The sequence below is a fragment of the Bos javanicus genome, chromosome 28, assembly GCF_032452875.1.
Source record: "Bos javanicus breed banteng chromosome 28, ARS-OSU_banteng_1.0, whole genome shotgun sequence".
Classification (NCBI taxonomy): Eukaryota; Metazoa; Chordata; class Mammalia; order Artiodactyla; family Bovidae; genus Bos; species Bos javanicus.
Genome location: NC_083895.1, coordinates 30,551,519 through 30,578,689, shown reverse-complemented (window position 1 = coordinate 30,578,689; position 27,171 = coordinate 30,551,519). Strand labels below are relative to the sequence as shown.

The window sequence follows — 27,171 nt, the reverse complement described above, 5'->3', positions numbered from 1 at the left end:
GCAAACATGTATATTTTTCTTTTAACATGAAATATCAAGTGAGTACTCTTCTATGAAAAATAAGATAGTAGCTCTTACTAAGTTATTAAATCAGTTTACTAGAATTAACAGTGTTCTATGGGCAATCTTAAAGTCTGACTTCCATTTTATTCATAGGAAAAATAGGTTAGGAACTTTTCCTATCCTTCCTTTGTTTTAAATAATGGCCATATTTCTCTTGTAGGTGTGTGAGCCTGTAAAATTAAACCTTTGAAGATGATCTGGTATATTTTAGTTGTAGGGATTCTACTTCCCCAGTCTTTGGCCCATCCAGGCTTTTTTACTTCTATTGGTAAGTCTTAATTATTTTATTGTGTTTGTTTTTGTATTTAAAAATTTCCTTTTTTTCATATTTTTAAATCGGTAAAAACAAATACATTATATTCTCAGGGACTGAAACATTACTTCAGTCCCTACCCCTCTAAAAATCTTTCTTTTTTCCTTCATATTTAAATATTTAATTTTTTCTGATTGCCAAAACTTAGTAAAGCATACAAAAGAAAATTCTCTGATAGAGTCTACCTGGCAAATCACTTAATATATATACTTAGTCTTTATTTTCCTATATGAATACTTTATATGTTTTAAAAGAGGTGTTTTCCTACATCCTGTTGACCAGTTTTACCCTTATGTGATTGTGGAGCTAAATAAAACACAAGCAAGTATATTTATGACACTTAATTTTGGAATGTAAAATGATGAGTTTTCTCATCCTATTGAGGCTTGCCTAGTGGCTCAGACCAGAGAAGGCAACAGCAACCCACACCCTTGCCTGGAAAATCCCATGGATGGAAGAGCCTAGTAGGCTGCAGTCCATGGGGTCTCTAGGAGTCGGACACAACTGAAGCGACTTAGCAACAGCAGCAGCAGTGGCTCAGACAGTAAAGAATCTGCCTGAAATGCAGACCTAGGTTTGATCCCTGAGTCAGCAAGATCCCCTGGAGAAGGGAATGGCTACCCACTCCAGTGTTCTTGCCTGGAGAATCCCATGGACAGAGAAGCCTGGTGGGCTACAGTCCATGTGGTCGCAAAGAGACACAATTGTGCAACTTTTTTCTCTCATCCCATTAGGAATAACTAAATATGGATATTTGAATTTCAGTTGTGAAGTTTTTAAGTTTAAAAGTTAAACTTTAAAAGTTTTAACTTTTTGTTAGTGTGATCTTTGTCAAATTGAATAAAAATTTAATCCTCAGTAGTCTCAAAACCCAAAAAAGATGAGGGGGGAGGTAGGGAAGAAGAAATGTTGATCCTTGGAAAGTAATGTTTTGAAATTAAAAAAATAAATTCTTAGATGAATAATTTGTCGATATCCAAGCTTGCAGAATTAAGTAGCTTGAAAATTAGAATTGGACCACATGCCTAGAAAAGTTTGGGGCTTAATTTTTATTTATTTGGTTTTAAAAGAAAAAAAATGATGCTCTCTCCAAGATACCTGGTTCATGCCAGTTAAGTCCTTTCATTAAATGAAGCATTCGCAATCATTCTTAAATTATTCTAGAAAACTTGCTTTGACGTATGGGTGGGTATGTATGGGTATTTGATAACTGTCTTCTCTTTTCTTCTTTCTAGGTCAGATGACTGATTTGATTCATACTGAAAAAGATCTGGTGACTTCCCTGAAAGACTATATAAAGGCAGAAGAGGACAAATTAGAACAAATAAAAAAGTAAGTCAAGTGTTTTACTTATTATGACTGACTCCACCTGGATGTTTTCTTCCTGGGTAAAACATTCTTTAAGTGAAAATAAAAGCCCTCTGTCAGTCTTAAAAGGCCGGATAAGGGCTAAAATAGGACCACAGAAAACAAAAGTTAGGCCCAATTAAAGACTTCATGTGGAAGACTATGGATTGAGATAAGAATGTAAATGGATACAGGTAATTGACAGTTTTTTTGTTTTTTTTTTTAAATAGTTGCTAATATCTTCTATCCTCCCTAATCAAGCAATTTTCCACTGCTATTTAGCCTTTAGTTTTATGGTTGCATTCTAGAGATTACAGTGGTAAGTATAGTATTATTTAATTGATAGGTTTTTCTTCAAATGCTAATTTATCTTTAATTGACTCAGGTTCATAGTTAATCCTGACCTGAGAGTTCCTAGCGTTTGTTTAATGAGTAGCTAAGTAGTCAGGTTATTTATTTATGTATTTATTTTTAAGGTTTCTTTCTTTCTTTCTGCGTGGGTGTGCAGGGTCTGCATTGCTCTGCTCAGGCTGTCTCTAGTTGCAGTGCCCGGGCTTCTTGTTGCGGTGGCTTCTCTTGTTGCGTACCTGGGCTCTAGGTGCATGGGCTTCAGCAGTTGTTCATGGGCCTAGTTACCACTACATGTAGGATCTTCCTGGTGTAGGGATGGAACCTGTATCCCCTGAGTTGGCAGGCAGATTCTCAACCACTGGACTATCAGGGAAGCCCCAGTTTTTCTGTTTTAAAATATAGTTTCTAAGTACTGAGTACAAAATTTTTCTGTAAGTGTGATTTAAATGAATATGTAACTGAATTTGGATTGGGATGATGTGTACTTTGTAATAATCAATTATTTGGACTTGTAGGGAAATAAATTTTTAGATTCTTACTGCTGCTGCTACTGCTGCTAAATTGCTTCAGTCATGTCCGACTCTGCGACCCCATAGATGGCAGCCCACCAGACTCCCCCATCCCTGGGATTCTCCAGGCAAGAACACTGGAGTGGGTTGCCATTTCCTTCTCCAGTGTATGAAAGTGAAAAGTGAAAGTGAAGTTGCTCATTTGTGTCCGACTCTTAGTGACCCCATGGACTGCAGCCTACCAGGCTCTTCCGCCCGTGGGAATTTCCAGGCAAGAGTACTGGAGTGGGGTGCCATTGCCTTCTCCGAGATTCTTACTAGAGGGGTCCAATCAACTTTTACTAAGATATGTTACATTTACTGTAACCATTTGGGAGAAACATAAAACTAAAAAAGTCTTATATTTTAATTTTTCCAAATTAGATTTTATCTGTAAGAGAATCTTGCTTTTTTAAAAATCTTTATAATTTTGCTTAAAATATTTTTAGGTATAGTTTTAACTCAAAAACCTCTAATCTTTTTTGAGTGCTTTACTAAATTATGTTCTTCCTCATTAAGTGTGTATTTACTTTATGTATATTCCATTTGTGTCTTACATTTTAGATGGGCAGAGAAATTAGATCGGTTAACCAGCACAGCGACAAAAGATCCAGAAGGATTTGTTGGACACCCTGTAAATGCATTCAAATTAATGAAACGTCTGAACACTGAGTGGAGTGAGTTGGAGAATCTGGTCCTTAAGGATATGTCAGATGGTAAGTCAGATGGTAAAACTAACGAGCCAAAAAAAAAAAAAGCATTTTGGGTACTACCTGTAGAAATGCCAAAAGAAGTGATAAATTCAACTCAATTATTGCTGAAATGTGTTTGATTTGACTAGAGTTAGTTTAGCCTAGATCCTGAATTCTTGATTTAAAAAAAAATGAGTAAACACTGAAAACAAAGAAAAATAAAATTTTATTCTTAAAAAAGTAATTTCTACTCTTCATTTACTTAACACTGGTCCTTTTTACTTTGAAATACACTAAAGTGAATCAATTATTGGCATATAGCTTCATTTCTGAGGATAATCATTTGCATTTTAGGATTACCTTCAGATTTTAAAAATTTATGGCTAGTTCTTTATCTTCTAATCAATTATTAACATACTGGGAGTGGTACTGATAAGGGAAAACATTAGCTGTGTTTTTCCTAGTACTTTGAAGCTTAGGATTGTTTTGTTTAACATAAACTATAAATTTAAAAAGTGAGACTCCAAACAGTAATAATGAATGTCCTTCTCAATGAAATAGTAAAATTATAGTTGGAGTAATGAGATGTTTGAGATATTTAAGTAACATATACAGAAAACTAAGTCTGAAGTTTAAGGAAGTAAAGGTATTATTATGCTTAGTACATAGTATTTATTTGTTGAATGATTGAAGATGGCAAAAAAAGAAAAGAACTGAGCCAGCTGTGTAGGTGAAGTACTCCAAGGGTGCTTTCAAGTGTTTGTGAGCAGTAAACTAAGCTATTATGCATAGGACAGGAAAACCGTGCTAAGAAAAATTAAGGCAAGCACTTATAAATATTTTGACATGAGAAGGAAATACCTATGATCATTTGCTCTCTTATATAACACCATGAGAATATTTTTAAGGTCATATATATTCATATATATATGCGTTTGTATACATATATACATATACACATGTTTATTTATTATTAAAAAAAAACCTCAAGTAACAACCTGTATGACCTAAGTGTTTTTAAAATAAGATAAGCCTCAAGACTTTGGTATTTTAATCTGTGGTAGTACCCCATAATGCCATAGTAGATAAGCATTTTCTCTTATTGGAGAGGATTTTAAGCAACTTCTAGGAGATTTTTTTTTTGAGGCATAAAAAACATTACAGTTCTCTGTAAAACTTGCTTGTAAAAATTGTGTGGATTTTGTGACTTAAAACTATAAAGAATATGCTTAATATGAACTTAGACCTCTTCAGCTAGTTGTTTATTTATACATTTCAATTAACATAAAAATACCTGGCCTTTTGATGATCAGAGTATGTACGTAGTTGATTATAAGTAAATGAGCGTGGAGGGAAGTCTCATACCTAACTTTGATCTGCAAATGATGACACATATATTATTCAAATTTTAAATCACTTTTTGTTTCTGTTGTATTGATTTATTAAGGGAGTATTTAGCATCCATTTTCCTTCGGAGTTATATGTATGTACTTGTGCTTAGTAGCCCAGTTGTGTCCAACTCTTTACAACCCTTTGGACTGTAGCCTGCCAGGCTCCTCTGTTCATGGGATTTTTTCCCTTAATATATATATTTTATTGAAGTATATATTTTTCCCTTAATATATATATTTATTGAAGTATATATATATTCCCTTAATATATATATATATATTGAAGTGTTTCAGGTACACAGCAAGGTGATTCATTTATATATATGCATATGTTATTTTTGAAATTATTTTCCATTATAGATTTTTACAAGATATTGACTATAGTTCCTTGTTTTGTACAGTAAACCTTTGTTGCTTGTTGTATGTCTGTATTTTTTAATTAAAAATTTAGCATTTTATTTATAGTAAGTAAAAAAAAGTGTAATCAAAATGTCATACATTTTTTAATTAGGCAAAATTTCGTAAGTTTTCTAAAATATATATATTATACATATATATGTATACAAAAACTTGACTACTATGCTTGATAAAGCCTTGAGAACATCAAAAAAAAAAAAAAAAAGAGATGGGGAAATTGGAAAACATAAACTAAGTGAAATGGGAGCACTGAATATAAAATAGAAAAAGTGAAACAAACTAAATAAAAGATCATCATGTAGGTCCATGGGATGTTTTTTAGGCAAAAATACTGGAGGAGTTGCCATTTTCCTCCTCCAGGGGATCTTGCTGATCAGGGATCAAATCTCCTGTGTCTCCTCCTCTGAAGGCAAATTCTTAACCTGCTGAGCCATCAGGGAAGCCCTAGGAGTTACATAGTTACCAGTAATTTCTGAATTTGATTTTTGCTATATTTTATGTAAAACATTTAAAAATTAATATTAGGATTTATGTAGAGCAAACCTTGATTGATGAACACTATATTTGATAATTAAATAGATATAAATATATTTTAATAAATGAGCTTACCCAATACTCTGAAATAAGTAATTATTTCTTCCTTCTCCTTAAAGAATTCCACCAAACTTTATATATTTACACACCTATGTGATATGTGGCACATGGAAGAAGAAAATAGAACTTTAAAAGCATACATTTTATCTGAAAATATAATTTGTTGCCAGTGAATTTGGTTTTCAAGTATTTAAATCTGTTTGCTTTTCAAGCTTCAAGCTTAGCAGAGGCTGTACTGTGTAACTAAAACCTATTCAGATAGATATAATTTATGCAGTGACCTCAGATTACATAAGCAACATTAAAAATGGTTTGGGAAGATATAACAAATTAGAGGTGTATCAAGTCTCATTCAGTGTATTTAATTTTTTCTTGTTACACATGATATAGTGGAAAATTATAATAATATAGATTAAAAAAATCTTTATAAGACTTGTGTTAGAAATTAAAAGTCTGTGAGGGTCTAGAGTCTTTTTTCTTCCAATTATATTGAGATATAATTGACATATGGTACTGTAGAAGTTTAAAGTGTACGGTACAATGATTTTACTTACACACATTGGGGAATGATTATCATAGTTAGTGAACATTCATCATCCCATGTAGTTACAAAATTTAAAAAATAGAAAAAATGTTTTTCCTTGTAATGAGAACTCTTAGGATGTACTCTTTTTTATGTAGGTGTTAATTATATTTATCGTGTTGTACATTACATCCTCCGTACTTATTTATCTTATACCTGAATCTTTGTGCCTTTTGCCTGCCTTCCTCCAAATCTCTTATACCCCTACCACCTGCCTCTGATAACCACAAACCTGATCTCTTTTTGAGATCATGAGTTTGTTTTTGAAATATAACTGACCTACAATACTATGTTAGTTCCTGTTATACAACATATTGATCCTATATTTCTGTGTATTTCAAAATGATCACCATGAGAAGTCCAGGTATGAAATGTCATCACGGTACAAATATATTACATAGTTATCAACTATATTCCCTACATTGTACATTTCAAACTTGTGTCTAAATCTTTTTTCGCTCCTCTATTTTAAGGTTTTATCTCTAACCTAACCATTCAGAGACAGTACTTCCCTAATGATGAAGATCAGGTTGGGGCAGCCAAAGCTCTGTTGCGTCTACAGGACACCTACAATTTGGATACAGATACCATCTCAAAGGGTGATCTTCCAGGTAAGGATTCTTGTAGCCTATGAAAAAACCCATCTCCTGGCTTCTCTGTTCAGTCCATTAGGACAATATTGATATAAGAAGACTTCAGTTATTTAAAAATTTTTAACACTAATTTGTTTCATATCCTTTGGGTCAAAACAACCTTTTCTCTAGTTCTTAATAGTTGTGGATAAGCTGCTAGCTTGTTACTGTGAAAGCCTGTGATTTTAGGGACTAACTTAAGCAATTTTAACATGAAAGAGAAACTATTTTTCCAAATGTCTTTCTTTATAATACCAATGTTTGTATGTAAAGTTATAAGGGAATTGATAAAGTTTGTATGTTCACTATTTTAAAACCAAGATATGTGGAGTGTGTGCTGATTTTTAGTATTCTATAGTATGAAACATCCTGCTTTCTGACTTCTTTTTCGCAAAACACTTTTTAAAATACTTTTATTTATTTTTGGCTGTGCTGGGTGTTTGTTGCTTCATGTGGGATTTCTGTAGTTGCAGAGAGTGGGAGCTACTCCAGTTGCGGTATGCTAGCTTCTCATTGCAGTGGCTTCTCTTGTTGCAGAGCACAGGCTCTAGAGCACTCAGGCTTGAGTAGTTATGGAGAATGGAATCAGTAGTTGCGGCTTTCAGGCTCTAGAGTGTGGGCTCAGTATTTGGCACACACGTTTATTATAGTATCCCTCATGGCATGTGGGATCCTCCTGGACCAGGGATTAAACTGGTGTCCGTGCATTGCAAGGTGGTCTGTCAACCACTGGACCACCAGGGAAGCCCCCAAACCCTCTTTTTTTAAGTTACAGCTGATTTCATGGTAATCCATTTACATTTTTTATTGTGAAAAGAACATAAAAACAAAATTTACCATGTTAACCAATTTTAAATGTGTAGTTTATGGCATTAGGTGCGTTTGCATTTTTATGCAACCATTATTGCCATCCATCTGCATAGCTTTTTTCATCTTTTGAAACCAAAGCTCTGCAGTCATTAAACAATAACTCCCCAACCCCCACTTTCCCAGCCCCAAGCAACTGTCATTCTACTTTTTGTCTCTGATTTTGACTACTCTGAGTCCGTCATGTAAGTAGAATCATATAGTGTTTGCCTTTTTGTGACTGGCTTATTTCACTTAGGATGATGTCCTTCAAGGGTCATCCATGTTGTTGTATATGTTGAAACTTCCTTCATTTCTAAGGCTCAATAATATTCCATTGTATGTATCCATATTTTGTTATGCATTCATCTGTCCATGGACACTTGGGCTGCTTCCACATGTCAGCTGTTGTGAATAATGCTGCTGTGAACAAGGGTGTGCAAATAGCTCTTCAAGACACTGCCTTTCATTCTTGAGTATATACCCAGAAGTGGAATTGCTGGATCAGATGGTAATTCTATTTTTAATTTTTGAGAAGACACCATTTTACATTCCCACCAACAGTGCACAAGGGTTCCAGTTTCTCTAGACCATTGCCTACACTGGTTATTTTCTTTTTTTAAATTATTTGTTTACACAAATTTCATATAAACAGAAAAGTATAGAGAATAGCATTCATGAACCTGCCACCTAGGATTCATATTAATATTGTACTTTATTTGCCACATAATTATGTATGTATTTATTTATGTTTAATTGGAGGATAATTACTTTACAATTGGAGAAGGAAATGGCAACCCACTCCAATATTCTTGCCTGGAGAATCCCCATGAACAGAGGGGTCTGACGGGCTACGGTCCATGGGGTCTCAAAGAGTCGAACACGGCTGAGCAACTAAGCACAATTACTTTACAATACTGTGATGGTTTTTGCCATATATCAGTATGAATTGGCCATGGGTACACATGTCCCCTCCCTTTTGATAGCCTCTCCCTCCTCCCTTCCACCCCGTGCATCTAGGTTTTCACAGAGCACTGGCTTTGGGTTCCCTGCGTCAAATATCAGACTCCCACTGGCTATCTGTTTTACATATGGAAATGTATATGTTTCAAGGCTATTCTCTCATCATCCCACCCTCTTCTTCCCGTACTGTGTCCAAAAGTCTGTTCTTTATGTCTGTGTCTCCTCAGATGCCCTGCACATAGGATCATTGGTTCTAACTTGTTAATATACAATATTTGTCTTTCTTATTTACTTCATTCTGTATAATAGGCTCTGTGTTTATTCATCTCATTAGAACTGACTCAAATGCATTCCTTTTTATAGCTGAGGAATATTCCATTGTGTATAGGTACCAGTTTCCTTATCCATTCATCTGTCTATGGACATATGGGTTGCTTCCACATCCAGTTCAGTTTAGTTGCTCGGTCATGTCTGACTCTTTGCAACACTATGGATTGCAGCACACCAAGCTTCCCTGTCCATCACCAACTTCCGGAGCTTGCTCAAACTTATGTCCACTGAGTCAGTGATGCCATCCAACCGTCTCATCCTTTGTTGTCCCCTTCTCCTCCCGCCTTCAATCTTACCCAGCATCAGGGTCTTTTCCAGTGAGTCAGCTCTTTGCATCAGGTGGCCAAAGTATTGGAGTTTCAGCTTCAGCATCAGTCCTTCCAATGAATATTCAGGATTGATTTCCTTTAGGATTGACTGGTTTGATCTTGCAATCCAAGGGACTCAACCAGAGTCTTCTCCAATACCACAGTACAAAAGCATCAATTCTTCAGCACTCAGCTTTCTTTATAGTCCAACTCTTGCATCCATACATGACTACTGGAAAAATCATAGTTTAGACTAGATGGACCTTTGTCGACAAAGTAATGTCTCTGCTTTTTAATATGTTGTCTAAGTTGGTCATAGCTTTTCTTCCAGGGAGCAAGCGTCTTTTAATTTCATGGCTGCAGTCACCATCTGCAGTGATTTTGGAGCCCCCCAAAATAGTCTCTCACTGTTTGGATTGTTTCCCCATCTATTTGCCATTAAGTGATGGAACCAGATGCCATGATCTTAGTTTTTTGAATGTTGAGTTTTAAGCCAACATTTTCACTCTCCTTTTTCAGTTTCAAGAGGCTCTTTAGTTCTTCTTCACTTTCTGTCATAAGGGTGGTGTCATCTGCATATCTGAGGTTATTGATATTTCTCCCGGAAATCTTGATTCCAGCTGGTGCTTCATCCAGCCCAGCATTTCACATGATACACTCTGCATGTAAGTTAAATAAGCAGGGTGGACAAGAAACAGCTTTGACGTACTCCTTGCCTGACTTGGAACCAGTCCGTTGTTTGATGTCCGGTTTTAACTGTTGTTTCTTGACCTGCATAAGATTTCTCAGGAAGCATGTCAGGTGGTCTGGTATTCTCGTATTTCCACAGTATGTTGTGATCCACACAGTCAAAGGATTTGGCATAGTCAATAAAGTAGATGTTTTTCTGGATCTTTCTTGCCTTTTTGATGATCCAACAGATGTTGGCAATGTTCCTCTGCCTTTTCTAAAACCAGCTTGAACATCTGGAAGTTCACGGTTCACGTACTGTTGAAGCCTGGCTTGGAGAATTTTGAGCATTACTTTGCTAGCATGTGAGATGAGTACAATTGTGCAGTAGTTTGAGCATTCTTTGACATTGCCTTTCTTTGGGATTGGGATGAAAACTGACCTTTTCCAGTCCTGTGGCCACTGCTGAGTTTTCCAAATTTGCTGGCATATTGAGGGCAGCACTTTTACAGCATCATCTTTTAGGATTTGAAATAACTCAACTGTGATTCCGTCACCTCCACTAGCTTTGATCATAATGATGCTTCCTAAGGCCCACTTGACTTCGCATTCCAGGATGTCTGGCCCTAGGTGGGTGATCACACCATCGTGGTTATCTGGGACATTAAGATCTTTTTTGTATACTTCTTCTGTGTATTCTTGCCACCTCTTCTTAATATCTTCTGTTTCTGTTAGGTCCATACCATTTCTGTCGCATCCCTTCTTTGCATGAAATGTTCCCTTGGTATCTCTAATTTTCTTAGAGTCTTTTCCATTCTATTGTTTTTCTCTATTTCTTTGCATTGATCACTGAGAAAGGCTTTCTTATCTCTCCTTGCTGTTACTTGGAACTTTGCATTCAGATGGGTATATCTTTCCTTTTCTCCTTTGCCTTTCACTTCTCTTCTTTTCTCAGCTATTTGTAAGACCTCCTCAGACAACCATTTTGCCTTTTTGTATTTCTTTTTCTTGGGGATGGTCTTGATCAGTGCCTCCTGTACAATGTCACAAACCTCCATCCATAGTTCTTAAGGCACTCTGTCTATTAGATCTAATCCCTTGAATCTATTTGTCACTTCCACTGTATAATTGTAAGGGATTTGATTTAGGTCATACCTGAATGGCCTAGTGGTTTTCCCTACTTTCTTCAATTTAAGTCTGAACTTGGCAATAAGGGGTTCATGGTCTGAGCCACACTCAGCTCCTCGTCTTGTTTTTCTGACTGTATAGAGTTTCTCCATCTTTGGCTGCAAAGAATATAATCAGTCTGATGTCAGTATTGACCATCTGGTGATGTCCATGTGTAGAGTCGTCTCTTGTGTTGTTGGAAGAGGGTGTTTGCTATGACCAGTGTGTTCTCTTGGCAGAACTCTATTAGCCTTTGCCCTGCTTCTTTTTGGATTCCCAAGGCCAAATTTGCCTTGTTACTCCTGGTATCTCTTGACTTCCTACTTTTGCATTCCAGTCCCCTGTGATGCAAAGGACATCTTTTTTGGTGTTAGTTCTAGAAATTAAAAGACGCTTACTCCTTGGAAGGAAAGTTATGACTAACCTAGATAGCATGTTCAAAAGCAGATACATTACTTTGCCAACAAAGGTTCATCTAGTCAAGGCTATGGTTTTTCCTGTGGTCATGTATGGATGTGAGGTCATGTGTGGACTGTGAAGAAGGCTGAGCACCGAAGAATTGATGCTTTTGAACTGTGGTGTTGGAGAAGACTCTTGAGAGTCCTTTGGACTGCAAGGAGATCCAACCAGTCCATCCTGAAGGAGATCAGCCCTGGGATTTCTTTGGAAGCAATGATGTTAAAGCTGAAACTCCAGTACTTTGGCCACCTCATGCGAAGAGTTGACTCATTGGAAAAGACTCTGATGCTGGGAGGGATTGTGGGCAGGAGGAGAAGGGGACGACAGAGGATGAGATGGCTGGATGGCATCACTGACTCGATGGACGTGAGTCTGGGTGAACTCCGGGGGTTGGTGATGGACAGGGAGGCCTGGCGTGCTGCAGTTCATGGGGTTGCAAAGAGTCGGACACAACTGAGCAACTGAACTCAATTGAACTAGAAGTTCTTGTAGGTCTTCATAGAACCGTTCAGCTTCTTCAGCATTACTTTTCGGGGAATAGACTTGGATTATTGTGATATTGAATAGTTTGCCTTGGAAACAGACGGGGATCATTCTGTTGTTTTTGAAGTTGCACCCAAGTACTGCATTTTGGACTCTTTTTTGACTATGATGGCTACTCCATTTCTTCTAAGGGATTCTTGCCCACAGTAGTAGATATAATGGTCATCTGAGTTAAATTCACCCATTCCAGTCCATTTTAGTTCACCGATTCCTAAAATGCCAGCGTTGACTCTTGCCATCTCCTGTTTGACCACTTCCAATTTGCCTTGATTCATGCACCTAATATTCCAGGTTCCCATGCAGTATTGTTCTTTACAGCATCAGACTTAACTTCCATCACCAGTCCCATCCACAACTGGGTGTTGTTTTGCTTTGGCTCTGTGTCTTCGTTCTCTCTGGGGCTATTTCTCACTGATCTCCAATAGCATATTGGGCACCTACCAACCTGGGGAGTTCATCTTTCAGTGTCCTATCTTTCTGTGTATATCCATGTCATCTTTCAGTGTCACGCCCATGTCCTAGCTATTGTAAACGGTGCTGCAGTGACACGGGGGTACGTGTGTCCTTTTTAGTTATGGTTTCCTTCAGAGAAGGCAATGGCGCCCCACTCCAGTATTCTTGCCTGGAAAATCCCGTGGACGGAGGAGCCTGGTAGGCTGCAGTCCATGGGGTCGCTACAGTCGGACATGACTGAGCGACTTCACTTTCACTTTTCGCTTTCATGCACTGGAGAAGGAAATGGCAACCCACTCCAGTGTTCTTGCCTGGAGAATCCCAGGGACGGGGGAGCCTGGTGGGCTGCCGTCTATGGGGTCACACAGGGTCGGACACGACTGAAGTGACGTTGTTATCGTCGTCGTCGTAGTAGTAGTGTAAATGCCCAGTAATGGGATTGCTGGGTCATATGTTAGTGTTTTCCTAGTTTTTAAAGGAATCTCCGTACTGTTCTCCAAGTGGTTATATCAGTTTGTATTCCCACCAGGAGTATAAGAGGGTTCCATTTTCTCCACATCAAACAGCATTTATTGTTTGTAGATGTTTTGATGGCCATTATGACCAGTGAGAGGTGATACCTCATTATAATTTTAATTTGCATTCCTCTAATGATGAGCAGTGTTGAGCATGTTTCATGTATTTATTAGTCATCTTTATGTCTTCTTTGGAGAAATGTCTGTTTAGGTCTTCTGCCTACTTTTTGATTGGGTGGTTTGTTTTTCTGGTATTGAGCTGCATGAGCTACTTGTATATTTTGGAGATTAAATCTTTGTCAGTCATTAAGTTTGCTGTTATTTTCTCCCATTCTGAGGGTGTGTTGTCTTTTCACCTTGCTTATAATTTCCTTTGTTGTGCAAAATTTTAAATTTTAATTCGGTCCCAATTGTTTATTTTTGTTTTTATTTCATTTCCTCTAGGAGGTGGGTCATAGAGGATCTTGCTGTGATTTATGTTAGAGTGTGCTCTGCCTATGTTTTCCTCTAAGATTTTTATAGTTTCTGGTCTTACATTTAGGTCTTTGATCTATTTTGAGTTTATTTTTGTGTATGGAGTTAGGAAGTGTTCTAATTTCATTTTATTAGTAACATAGTTGACCAGTTTTCCCAGAACCACTTGTTGAAGAGACTGTTTTCTCCATTGTATATTTTTGCCTCCTTTGTCAAAGATAAGGCCCACTGGGGCGTGGATTTATCTCCAGGCTTTATATCTTGTTCCATTGGTCTGTATTTCTGTTTTTGTGCCAGTACCATACTGTCTTGATGACTGTAGCTTTGTAGTATATATAAAGTCAGGAAGGTTGATTCCTGCAGTTCCATTCTTCTTTCTCAAGTTTACTTTGGCTGTTCAGGGTCGCTTGTGTTTCCACACAAATTGTGAAATTATTTGTTCTAGTTCTGTGAAAAATACCATTGGTAGTTTGATAGGGATTGCATTGAATCTATAGATTGCTTTGGGTCATATAGTCACTTACACTATATTGATTCTTTCAATCTAAGAACATTGTATATCTCTCCATCTTTTTTGTCATCTTTGATTTCTTTCATCAGTGTTTTATGGTTTTATGCATACAGATCTTTTGTCTCTTTAGGTAAATTTATTCCTAAGTATTTTATTCTTTTTATTACAATGGTGAGTGGGATTGTTTCCTTGATTTCTCTTTCTAATTTTTCATTATTAATATATAGGAATTCCAGGGATTTTTGCATATTAATTTTATATCCTGTGACTTTACTATATTCATTGATTAGCTCGAATAGTTTTCTGATGGCATCTTTAGGGTTTTCTATGTAGAGAATCATGTCATCTGCAAACAGTGGGAGTTTTACTTCTTCTTTTCCAATCTGGATTCCTTTTATTTTTCTTCTCTGATTGCTGTGGCTAGGACTTCCAAAACTATGTTGAATAGTAGTAGTGAAAGTGGGTATCCTTGTCTTGTTCCTGATTTTAGAAGAAATGCTTTCAGTTTTTCACCATTGAGGATATTTGCTGTGGGTTTGTTGTATATGGGCTTTATTATGTTGAGTTATCTTCCTTCTGGTGTTGAATTTTGTCAGTCTTTCTCTGCATCTATTGAAATGATCATATGATTTTTGTCTTTCAATTTGTTAATATGGTATATCACATTTATTTGCATATTGAAGAATATTTGCATCCCTGGGATAAAGCTAACTTATTCATGATGTATGATCTTTTAAAAGTATTATTGAATTCTGTTCACTAGAATTTTGTTGAGGACTTCTACATCCATGTTCATCAGTGATTTTGGCCTGTAATTTTCTTTTCTTGTGACATCTTTGTCTGGTTTTGGTGTCAGGGTGATAGTGGCCTAATAGAATGAATTTGGGAGTTTTCCTTCCTCTGAATTTTTCTGGAAGAGTTTGAGCAGGATAAGTGTTAGCTCTTCTCTAAACTTTTGGTAGAATTCACCTATGAAGCCATCTGGCCTTGGGCTTTTGTTTGTTGGAGATTTTTTATTTCAGTTTTGAGTTCCATGCTTGTGATTGATCTGTCCGTGTTTTATTTCTTCCTGGTTTAGGTTTGGAAGGTTATACTTTGCTAAGAATTTGTCCATTACTTCCACGTTGTCCATTTATTGGCATATAGTTGCTCATAGTAGTCTCTTAGGGTCCTTTGTATTTCTGTGTTGTCTGTTGTAACTTCTCCTTTTTCATTTCTGATTTTATTGATATGAGTTTTGATTTTTAATCCCTTTTTTTCTTGATGAGTCTGGTTAACAGTTTGTCAATTTTATCTGCTTAAAGGACCAGCTTTGCTATAGTCTTTCATTTCTTTTGCACTTATTTCTTCTCTGATCTTTATGATTTCTTTCCTTTACTAACTTTGGGTTGGTTTTTTGTTGTTGTTCTTTTTCTAGTTGCTTTAGGTGTAAGTTTAGGTTGTGTGTTTGATGTCTCTTGTTTCTTGAGGTAGACTTATATTGCTGTAAACTTCCCTCTTCACGCTGCTTTTACGGCATCCCATAGATTTTGAGTTGTCACGGTTTCATTGTCATTTGTTTTTAGGCATATTTTGATTTCCTTTTTGATTTCTGTAGTTATCTCATGGTTATTCAGAAGCTTATTGTTTAGCAACCATGTGTTTGTGTTTTGTAGCGTTTCCTATAGTTGATATCTGGATGGCATCACAGACTCGATGGACATGAGTCTGAGTGAACTCTGGGAGTTGGTGATGGACAGGGAGGCCTGGCATGCTGCGATTCATGGGGTCGCAAAGAGTTGGACACGGCTGAGTGACTTAACTGAACTGATAGTTGATATCTAATCTTACAGTGTTATGATCAGAAAAGATGCTTGAAATGATTTCAATTTTAAATAAATTTACCAAGGCTTGATTTGAGGCCCAGAATGTGGTCTGTCCTGGAGAATGTTCCACATGCACTTGGGAAAATAGTGAAATCTATTGTTTTTGGATGAAATGTGCTGTAGATATCATTTAGGTCCAATGGGTACAATGTATCATTTAAAACCTGTGTTTACTTATTAATTTTTTGTCTGGATGATCTTTTCATTGGTGTGAGTGGGATATTAAAATCCCCCACTATTATTGTGTTACTATTTGTTAGCATTTGCCTTATGTATTGAGGTGCTCCTGTGTTGATGCATATGTGTTTATAATCATTATGTCTTCTTGAATTAATCCCCTGATCATTATGTAGTGTCCTTCTTTGCCCCTTCTAACGTTCTTTATTTTAAAGTCTATTTTGTCTGATATGAGCATTGCTATTACCTCTTTCTTTTGGTCTCTGTTTGCATGGAATATCTTTTTCCAGTCCCTCACTTTCAGTTTGTTCATGTCCCTAGGTTTGAGGTGGATCTCTAGTAGACAGTGTATATAGGGGTCTTGTTTTGGTATACATTCAGCCAATCTGTGTCTTTTGGGTGGAGCATTTAGCTCATTTACATTCAGGGTGACTATTGATGAGTATGATCCTGTTACCATTTACTTTATTGTTTTGGGTTTGTTTTTATAGGCCTTTTCTGTGTTTCTTATCTAGAGAAGTTCCTTTAGCATTTGTTGAAGGGCTGGTTTGGTGGTGCTGAATTGTCTTAGCTTTTGCTTGTCTGTAAAGCTTTTGATTTCTCCTTTGAATGAGATTCTTACTGGATGGATAGACTAATCTCAGTTGTAGGTTTTTGCTTTTTATCACTTTAAGTATATCCTGCTATTCCGTTCTGGCCTGTATGAAAGTGAAAGTCACTCAGTCATGTCCAGCTCTTTGTGACCCCATGGACTATACAGTCCATGGAATTCTTCAGGCCAGAATACTGGAGTAGGTAAACTTTCCTTTGTCCAAGGAATTGTCCCAATCCAGAGATTGAACCCAGGTCTCCTGCATTGAATGCAGATTTTTTACCAGCTGAATCACAAGGGAAAGCCAGGAATACTGGAGTGGGTAGCCTATCCCTTCTCCAGGGGATCTTCCTGACCCAGGAATTGAACCAGGATCTCTTGCATTGCAGGTGGATTCTTTACCAATAGTTTGTTTAAAGATCAGCTGTTAGCCTTATGGGGATCCCCTGGTATGTTACTGTTGCTTTTCCCTTTCTGCTTTTAATATTTGTTCTTTGTGTTTAATTGTTGTTAGTTTGATTAACATGTGTCTTGTTGTGTTTCTCCTTGGGTTTGTCTTGTATGGGACTCTCTGGGCTTCCTGGTCTTGGGTGGCTATTTCGTTCCCTATTTCTTTTTTTTTTTTTGATAGTAGCCAACCTAGTGCATGTGAGGTGGTATCTCACTGCAGTTTTGCATTTCCCTAATTACTGATGTTGAGCATCTTTTCATGTACTTATTAGCAGCCATCTGTATGTCTTTGAAGAAGTATCTGTTCAAGTCCTTTGCCTATTATTTAATTGGGTTACTCATTTTTTTGTTGTTGAGTTTTAGAGATTCTCTATATATAATGCCTTATGAGATACATGATTTGCAAATATTTTCTCCTGTTCTGTGGGTTGCCTTTTTACTCCACTGATAACTGTATTTTGTATCCAAATTTTTAAATTTTTACGAAGTCCAGTTTTTTTTTTTTCTTCTGTTGCCTGTGCCTTTAGGGTCGTATACAAGAAATCATTGCCCAATCCAGTGTTATGAAGCTTTTGTCCTATGGTTTCTTTTAAAAGTTTTACTGTTTTAGATCTTATATTTAGGTCCTTGATTTATTTAGAGTTAATTTTTACATGTGGTATTTGGTAAGGGTTCAGCTTCATTCTTTGCATGTAAATATTTGGTTTTCCTGGCACCGTTTGTTGAAAAGATCGTCATTTTCCCATTGAATGGTCTTGCCATGCTTGTCAGAAATCATTTGACAATATATACAAGGGTTTATTTCTGGCTCTCTATTGCATTGGTCTCTAAGTCTGTTTTTATGCTGGTCTATAAATTGTTTTTTTACACACTACTTTATTATTGTAGCTTTGTATTAAGTTTTGAAATCAGGAAATATGAGTTTTCCAGTTTTGTTCTTTTATAGGATTGCTTTGACTATTCTGGGTTCCTTGAGATTCTGTATGAATTCTATGATGGAGTTTTCTATTTCTATTTCTGTCTTTTGCATTGAAACTGCAGGTCACTTTGGGTAGTACTGACATTTTAATAATGTTGTCTTCCAATCCATGAACATGGCATGTGTTTTTCATTTATTTATGTTGTCTTTCAGTAGCTTTTTGTAGTTTTCACTGTATGTCTTTCACCTCCTTGGTTAATTCCTAAGTACTTTATGCTTAGATTTGTTTTTGTAATTTTTTATATTGCTCATTATTGGTACATAGAAATGCAACTTATTTTTGTGTGTTGTCTTTACATCCTGCAACTTGGCTGAATTAATTTACTAGTTCTAACAAGTGTTTTTGCGGGAGGATTCTTAGGATTTTCTAGTATAAGATGATGTTATCTGTGGGGAGTGTCCTGGTCGTCCAGGGGCTAGGACTCTGAGCTTTCACAGATAAGGGCGCAGGTTCAGTCCCTGGTTGGGGAACTAAAATCCCACCAACTGTGTGGTGTGGCAAAAACAAAAAACTGTTATCTGCAGATAGAGATCAGTTTACTTCTTCCTTTCCAGTTTGGGTACCTTTAAGCTTGTTCTTGCCTATTTGCTCTGGTTACAACTTCAAGTACTAAGTTGAATACAGTGGCAAAAGTGGGCATCCTTGTTCTCATTCTCAAAGGAATGTCTTTTACCATTGAGTGGGTTTTTCAAATATATCTTTTATTATGTTAAAGTATTGATAAACTTCTAGTTTGTTGAGTGGTTTTTTTTCCATTATGAAAGAAGACTGAATTTTGTCAGTTGCTCTTTTTTGGATCAGTTGAGCTGATCATATGTATGTTTTTTCCCCTTTATTCCATTAATGTGGTGTGTATATTGATCAGTATTCATATGTTGAAATATCCTTGCATTACAGGAGTAAGTTCCACTTGGTCATGGTGTGTAACCATGCAATCATGGTATATAATCATATGCTGCTGGATTCTGTTTGCTAGCATTTTTAAAAAAATATTTATTTATTTGGCTTTGCTAGATCTGAGTTGCAGCACATGGGCTCTTTAGTTGTGGCATGTGGGATCTAGTTCCCTGACCAGGGGTTGAATCTGGGACTCCTGCATTAGAGGGGCAGAGTCGTAACCAGTGTACCATCAGGGAAGTCCCTGTTTATTAGTATTTTGTTGAAAATTTTTGCATCAGTGTTCATAAGTGATGTTGGTCTGTAGTTTTCTTGTAGTGTCTTTTTCTGGCTTTGGTATGAGGATGATTCTGGCCTCATAGAATGAGATAAGTGTTCTTTCCTGTCTTTTTGAAAAGTTTGAGAAGGATTGGTATTAGGTTTTTTTTTTAATGTTTGATAGAATTCTCCAGTGAAGCTAATAGTCTTCCAGTCCATGAACATGGCACATGTTTTCCATTTATTTGTGTTAATAACAGAGCTTTTCTTTTGTCAGAAGACTGTTGATAACTGATTCAGTTTCCTTACTCAGTTCAGTTCAGTCACTCAGTCGTGTCTGACTCTTTGAGACCCCATGAACTGCAGCACGCCAGGCCTCCCTGTCCATCACCAACTGCCGGAGTCTACCCAAACCCATGTCCATTGAGTCGGTGATGCCATCCAACCATCTCATCCTCTCTTGTCCCCTTCTCCTCCTGCCCTCAGTCTTTCCCAGCATCAGGGTCTTTTCAAATGAGTCAGCTCTTCACATCAGCAGTTTAGTTGCTAGTTAAAGGTCTATTCAGATTTTCTATTTTTTTCTTAGTCTTGGTAGGTTTTGTGTTTTTAGGAATTTGTCCATTTTATCTAGGTTATTCAGTTTGTTGGTGTACAATTTTTCGTAGAATTCTTATAATCCTTTGTTTTTCTATAGAATCAGTAGAAGTATCCCCACTTTGATTTCTAATTTTAGTTATTTGGCTTTTTTCCCTTGATCCATGTAGCTAAAAGATTGTCAGTTTTATTGACAAAATTCTTTTCAGAGAACCAACTTTTGGTTTCATTAATTTTATCTGTTATTTTCCATTCTGTACTTCAATATTTCCTTTCTTCTGCTAGCTTTGGGTTGTTTGTTCTTGTTTTTCTAGTTTCTTAAGTTGTAAAATTAGGTTGTTGATTTGAGATCTTGTTTTTTTAATGTAAGAGTCATAACTATAAATTTCACCCTTAGCACTGCTTTCATTGTGTCCTGTAAGTTTTGGTATGTTGTAATTTCATTTTCATTTCTCTTTTAAGTATTTTCTAATTTTCCCTGTGATTTCTTTTCTTTTCTTTTTTCTGTTAGCTGTTAAAGAGTGTGGAGTGTATTGTTTAATTTTTGCAAAATTTGAAATTTTCCAGTTTTACTTGTGTTACTGATAACTGCCTTCACGTGATAGTTTACTATTGCCATCTGTCATTTATTCTATGAATATACCATTACTATCTGCTTGTCCTTAATCAGTTGGAAAAATAAAATATGTTACCTCTGTCTTCATACTGAAATTGACTTTCTCAGTAAGAAAATACAGTGGGATGAATGACTTACGATGTTTTTCTTGCTTATCTTTCTAAATTTGGAATGAAGTAGCAAGTGGGAAAACTAATCATGGTGTTCCATTAAACTGTAATGTAATTCCATTAAGTTGGATTTCCAAAAAAGTATACATTTGCAAATTTTATTTTGTTTCTGCTGTTATAGCACTTGTGATAAGATCACAGCCTTGTTTTTTAATTTGCTTCTGGTTTAAAACATAATTTGTTTAATAGATATAAGCCATTTAGTATCTATTTAATATCTATTTAACATAATAACCATTGTGTATAAGTATTAGAGATGCAATAATGAATAAACACTGCTTTTGCCCTTAGGGTACTTAAATTCTTATGCTATGGTATGATGAATGCCTAGCTGGAGATAACTTAGGAGACCATGGAGCACATAGACAGAAATCTAATTCTGAACTTGATAAATGAGAGGTGTAAAGTGAGACTTCCTGGAAGACAGAATATGTTAAAAAATTGAGAAATAATGGACAAGGAATTAGCCAGGAAATAGGGAGTATGAAAAAAGTATTCCAAACGGAACATGTGTATAGGCCAGAGAGGAGAGAACGTTTAAATCAGATAGCTAACAAGTAGTTTGTTTAAGAGCCAAGTGCGTGAACTACGGGCACGGGATGGTGTGAGGATAGTGAGAGATGAGGCTATATAGGTAAAGCTGAAGCCGTCTCTTGAGGGACTTTGTAAGTTATATAGAGAAGTTTGAAGCATTCTGAGTATAATGTGTAGTTATTGAAAAGTTTTAAACAGGGAAATTATATGATTTTCATTTTAGAAATATCATTCTGGCTACAGAATGGTTTGAGACCCGAAGGTAGAGACAAAGAAATCAGAGAGGAGGCTGTTGTAAAAATTTAAGGGATAACAGTGGTAGCTTAGGTTATTTCCAATTTTTGCAGGGCCAAGGTTCCAACAAACATTTTCATTATGTTTTCTTGTGTCCATTGCACACATGCAGGAGTTTCTCTAGGATATAAGGTTCTCAGACTTTACTAGATGTAGCCAGATTGTTCTCCAGAGCAGATGTACCCAAGTACAGTAATACTCCCTCCAGCAATGTATGGGAGTTCTCATTTCTTAATGTCCTTGCTAACAGTTTTGTCAGACTTAAAACTGTAGCAGTTGAGATGTGAAGCCTTAAGGATGAGGACTGGAGGGAAGGATGATTTGCCTTTTTAAATTGCCTCACCCCCCAAAAATCAGAGAAATGCTTTTTTCAGTGGATTTATATTGATGTGATGTTACTTCTTGATTAATTTTGTCTGTTTCTCCTTTTTGAGCCCACCTTTTGAAATGCTTTCTTGATATTTTAATATAAAATCTGATAAGTTATATGTATTTTGGTATTGATGATGGCTTTACAGTTCATATGGACTGTTCCTTTAGTTTCAGGTTGTTCCTAACCCTAACTTGTTTAATAAATTCATAGCTTCCAGAGATATTACACTTTTTGGGGGGAGGTGGTAAAGTAGAAAAGAATGGTGGTATTGCTTTGATAGGCAAAGGGGACAACAGGGAACTAATGCCCTCAAAACTGTGTGTCCTCTACACTTTTTTGTATAGAATATGTCATATATAAAATCTGAGTTACTTCAGGTAGAAGTTGAATGTTCTTATCGGTCATTTGCATCATTATCTTGGTGAACTGATAAGCTTACTTCACCAAGCAGTAGATTCTCTGTACGTCTCTGGAGTACACTCAGCTGTGAGTGTACCATATTGCCTCTGACGCAAGACATCAGCTTCCCAGGTATGTGCGTTTTAAATGTATTTGTTCTTTACAAATCAAGTTTTTATCCAGTGAGTATTTCTATAAAGTCTAAGAATTTTAAAATTAAATCTTGCAGTTTAAGGGTGAGCCAAACATTTCTAAGTAAATTTTCCTATACTGTCTACTGTCACATATTATTATAGTTTATACTGTGATCATAAATTTAAAGGACTTTTGTGTTTTAACTGTAAACTTGGGTTACTACATTCAGGTTTTTTTTAAATTGGAAGATAATTGCTTTACAATGTTGTGATAGTTTCTGCTGCACAACATTGTGAATCAGCTATGAGTATCCATATAGCGCCTCCCTCTTTAGTCTCCACACCCTGCCACTCCTCTAGGTCATCACAGAGCACTGAACCCAGCTCCCCTGTATTATAGGGCAGCTTCCCACTAGTTATCTATTTTACATGTGGTAGAGAAGGCAATGGCACCCCACTCCAGTACTCCTGCCTGGAAAATCCCATGGACGGAGGAGCCTGGAAGGCTGTAGTCCATGGGGTCGCTGAGCAACTTCACTTTCACTTTCATGCATTGGAGAAGGCAATGGCAACCTACTCCAGTGTTCTTGCCTGGGGAATCCCAGGGATAGGGGAGCCTAGCCTGGTGGGCTGCCGTCTATGGGGTCGCACAGAGTCGGACACAACTGAAGCGACTTAGCAGCAGCAGCAGCAACAGTGTATATATATGTCAGTGCTACTCTCTCATTTCATCCTGTCCTCTCCTTCACTGCATTCAGTATGAGATGCTGTCAATCGTCTGTGCCATTTGCTTTGAACCGAAAGAATTTGCCTTTTTTGGTCATCAAATTCTAACTATTCATGCTTTGTATGAACGCTTTTTATGGTTTTTTTCTGCCAACATCACTTCCCTTATGTCATTTTATTTGTCTTCTTGTCCATTACTTTTTCTTCTCATGTTCTCTACTTCGAAAGCAGCCTTCCCTTTCAAATGCTACATCACTTCTCTTTCATTTTCATTTTCTTTAATACAGTTCCCAGACATTTTGCCTTTGATAATTGTGAATAGATCAATAGGTAAGATAACCAGAGATACTTTACCAAGGCAGAAGAGCTCAAGATCCTCTACTGTGTCCATTATGCTTTCAAATAATATTGCCAGGATATAAGGTCACGTGAAAAATTTTACTGGTGCTGTCTGCATTTATTAATAGCATACTGTCCTCTTGTGTCTTTTGTGTGTCCCTGAGAAAAGACATTCTTAATTTCTGCATTGTAAAGCTCGTCTTAGAACTGTATTCCAGTTCTCGTAACTGAAAAATTACAGTCAAAATTCAGTATGTTTCTTTTGTTTCTGAGATTGCATCGTGTTAGACTATTAATAAGTTAGTTTGTTGGTATCCTTTTCTAGACTAGAGTGTGAAGTAGAGAGTAACTGTCACAATATGGATCTTTATCCTCGTTTTAGTAGTACACTGATAATCAGTTACAGACTTCCCAGGTGGCACAGTGGTAAAGAATCCACCTGCCAGCGCAGGAGATGGAAGAGACTCGAGTTTGATTCCTAGGCTGGGACGATGTCCTGGAGGAGGAAATGGCAACCCACTCCAGTATTCCTGCCTGGAAAACTCCATGGACAGAGAAGCCTGGTGGGCTGTAGTCCATTGGGTTGCAGAGTCAGACATGACTGAGGGACTGAGCATGCAAGCATGATAATCAGTTACTGTCCATAAATGACGAATAGGAGGCAAAAAATATATATATATAGTAAATGGAGGTAGTTGTATGATTTGAATGTTTGATTGTATTGGTCCATGTGATCCTCCTGTACGTATACCTCTGTATTAGGACTCTGCTTTGTACTGAAATCTAACATCCTCAGACCAGAGCATGTTATCCCCTAGACAGAATCACTAGCAAAATGTGTCCTAGATTTTATTTCTTCTTAATTTTTCATGAACCTTTTCTGCTAGCACTGAAAAAAAAATGTTGACATCATTGGGTAGGTTAGAGCTAAGTCTGATTCTAGCCAATATACTGATTCGTTGAAGTATATTGAATCAGAAGTTCTTAAGGAAAACCCCATTGTGTTCCTTTTTCTATTTCCTTTGTGCTGTCATCAGACATATAAGCATGTGTTTCTTTTGGTTAAATACCTAGAAGTGAATTGGATGGGTTGCATGGTAGGTATATATCTGATTTTTAAAGTAAAATAATTGGTAGGTATATATTTGATTTTTAAGAAACTACCAGATGGTTGTACCATTTTATACTCTTGTCATTAGTATATGAGCATTTCAGTACCTCCACGTACTTGCAAACACTTGTGAATAAGTCCTTTAAATATGTTCTTTGTTAAAATTGCTTTGGCTATTCTAGATTCTTTGAATTTCCAAATAAATCTTAGAATTTCCTTGGTGGCTTCTACAAAAATGCCTGTAGGAGTTTTAATTAGGCTTATTTTGAATCTTGGGCAGAATTTGGGCAATATTGTCATTTTAACAAGACAATTTTCTAATCCATGGACGTGCTATATCTTTTTGTTTTGATATACGAAGTAAGATATTTTGACATTAACTTAAACCACTGAGAGCTTCACATTTATTGTTTGAACTTTGGTATCAAAAGTTGGAAAATATACCCCTCCTTTTCTTTCTCCCCTTCCTTTTTCTTCTTCTTCTGTATCTTCTTCACTAAAAGCAAATTTTTTTTTTTTTTTTAAGATTTATTTACTTGGCTGTGGTGGGTCTTTGTTGCTGCACATGGGCTTTCTCTAGCTGTGGCGAGCAGGGTCTAGTCTTTGTTTGGTACACAGGCTTCTCACTGCAGTGGCTTCTCGTTGTGGAGCACAGGCTCTAGGGCCGTGGCCTCAGAAGTTGCAGCTCACAGGCTCTAGAGCATAGGCTCGGTAGTTGTGGTGCATGGGCTTAGTTGCTCTGCGTCTTGTGGGGTCTTCCTGGACCAGGGATCGAACCAGTGTCCCTTGCATTGCAAGGCAGATTCTTAACCACTGGACCACCAGGAAAGCCCCACAGGCTAGTTTTTAATTTATATCCTATCTTTGTCCTCTTCTATTATTAAAAAATTTTATGTTTTTATTTAAAAGAGGCACCCAGATTTTTAAAAAATTGAGATGTGATTGACATATAACTTTGTGTTAGTTTTGGGTGTGCAGTATGACTTGGATATGTATGTGTTGTGAGATGATCACCACAATATGTTTAGTTAACATGCACCATCACATCACATAGTTAGAAAAATTTTTTTCTTTTAAAATATATGTACTCTTCCAGCAACTTTAAATATACAATACAGTATTATTAACTACAGTTAACATGCTGTACATTACATCCCCAGGACTTATCATATAATTGGGAGTTTGTACCTTTTGACCACCATCACCACGTCTCTCGTATCTCTTGTAGTAGTTTTAGTTATGCAGAACTTTTTTTATTCATTCAAAGTCCAAATTATCTTAATAAGGTACACTTACAGAAGTTCTACTATCATTCTGTACTTCCCAACCTGTTGCTTTCTTCTTCTATATGAACTACCACTTTATTAGGCTTTTCATTTCCACTGTTTCTTCTTTAAAATATAAGCAAATGTGTATATATATTCCTATTTCCTCTCAGCTTCAGCAGAGAAGGCAGCATAGTATACTTTCTGTATTTTGGTATTTTAATTTATTGATATGCTCTAGATATTACCTCATATGCTATGTAGAAATCCTCATTTCTTTTTATAGCTACCTGTTAACTCTCTTTTGTGAATTTACTATAGTTTATTTAACTGGGGCCCCATTGATTCAGACACTTGTTTTGTTTGTACTCTTCTACTCTTATAAAAATAATATTGCCAATAGCCTTGTGCATATATATATATTTTTATTTGCCAAGTGATCTTTGGGATATTTTTTCTAGAAATGATGCCACTGATTCAGAGTAGATGTATAGGACATTTTGCTAATATTGTTCCAATTTCCCTCCATAGTGGTTCTGTTATTTTTTTCTACCAGTGATACATGAGAGTGCCTATTCACCACAGCATCACAAAAAAAATTTCAGACTTTGAAATTTTTGCCAATCTGATAGCTCATTTTTCTTTAAGTGTATACCAAATTCTTTATCTTTTTTTTTTTTCTTTTTGGTACCTCAGACTTTTCTTTTGGAATTATTTTCCTCCTCCTCGTTGAAACAAATCCTTGAGAATCCCTTGCCTGTACTTTGGCTTAGGAGTCTGTGTGCTTCCTGAATCTTTGGTTTCATGCATTCTAATTCTAGAAAATTGTTGACTGTTATTTCTATAAATAGTGCCTTTTCCACATTCTGTTGTCTTCCTAGTTTTTCTTCCTTATCTTTTAACTAGCACTTTATATGTATTCCTCCTCTGTGCTGCATTCTGAGTAGTTTATCCTATGGTAATTTACTCAGTTCTCTCTTCTAGGTATGTTATTCTCTTTTTTTGTTGTGTCTCACTTGCTGTTTGACCTGAGCAATACATGTTTGTCTCTTTGATAATATTTATAATTTCTGAAAGTTCTATTTTTTCTCCTATTCACATCTGCCTGGTCTTTTTAGGGTATCTTACATGTTCATATTTTCTTTTTCTTTTTTTTTTTAGAAATTCTTTAAACATTTTAATCATAGTTATTTTGTAGTCTTAATCTGATAACATCTGAATATATTGG

General features: G+C 36.4%; 1 protein-coding gene across 7 annotated transcripts in view; it reads left to right on the top strand.

Annotated features, from left to right (window-relative positions):
* Window positions 1–27,171, top strand: part of P4HA1 (prolyl 4-hydroxylase subunit alpha 1) — a 100,226-nt gene that overhangs the window by 25,506 nt on the left and 47,549 nt on the right. For all 7 annotated transcript variants that reach the window (XM_061405289.1, XM_061405291.1, XM_061405294.1 and 4 more), the window contains 4 exons: window positions 224–331; window positions 1,612–1,708; window positions 3,187–3,338; window positions 6,773–6,910. In XM_061405289.1, coding sequence (XP_061261273.1) covers window positions 256–331; window positions 1,612–1,708; window positions 3,187–3,338; window positions 6,773–6,910 — 463 coding nt within the window. In that variant the 5' untranslated portion in view covers window positions 224–255. The remainder of the gene's footprint in view (window positions 1–223; window positions 332–1,611; window positions 1,709–3,186; window positions 3,339–6,772; window positions 6,911–27,171) is intronic.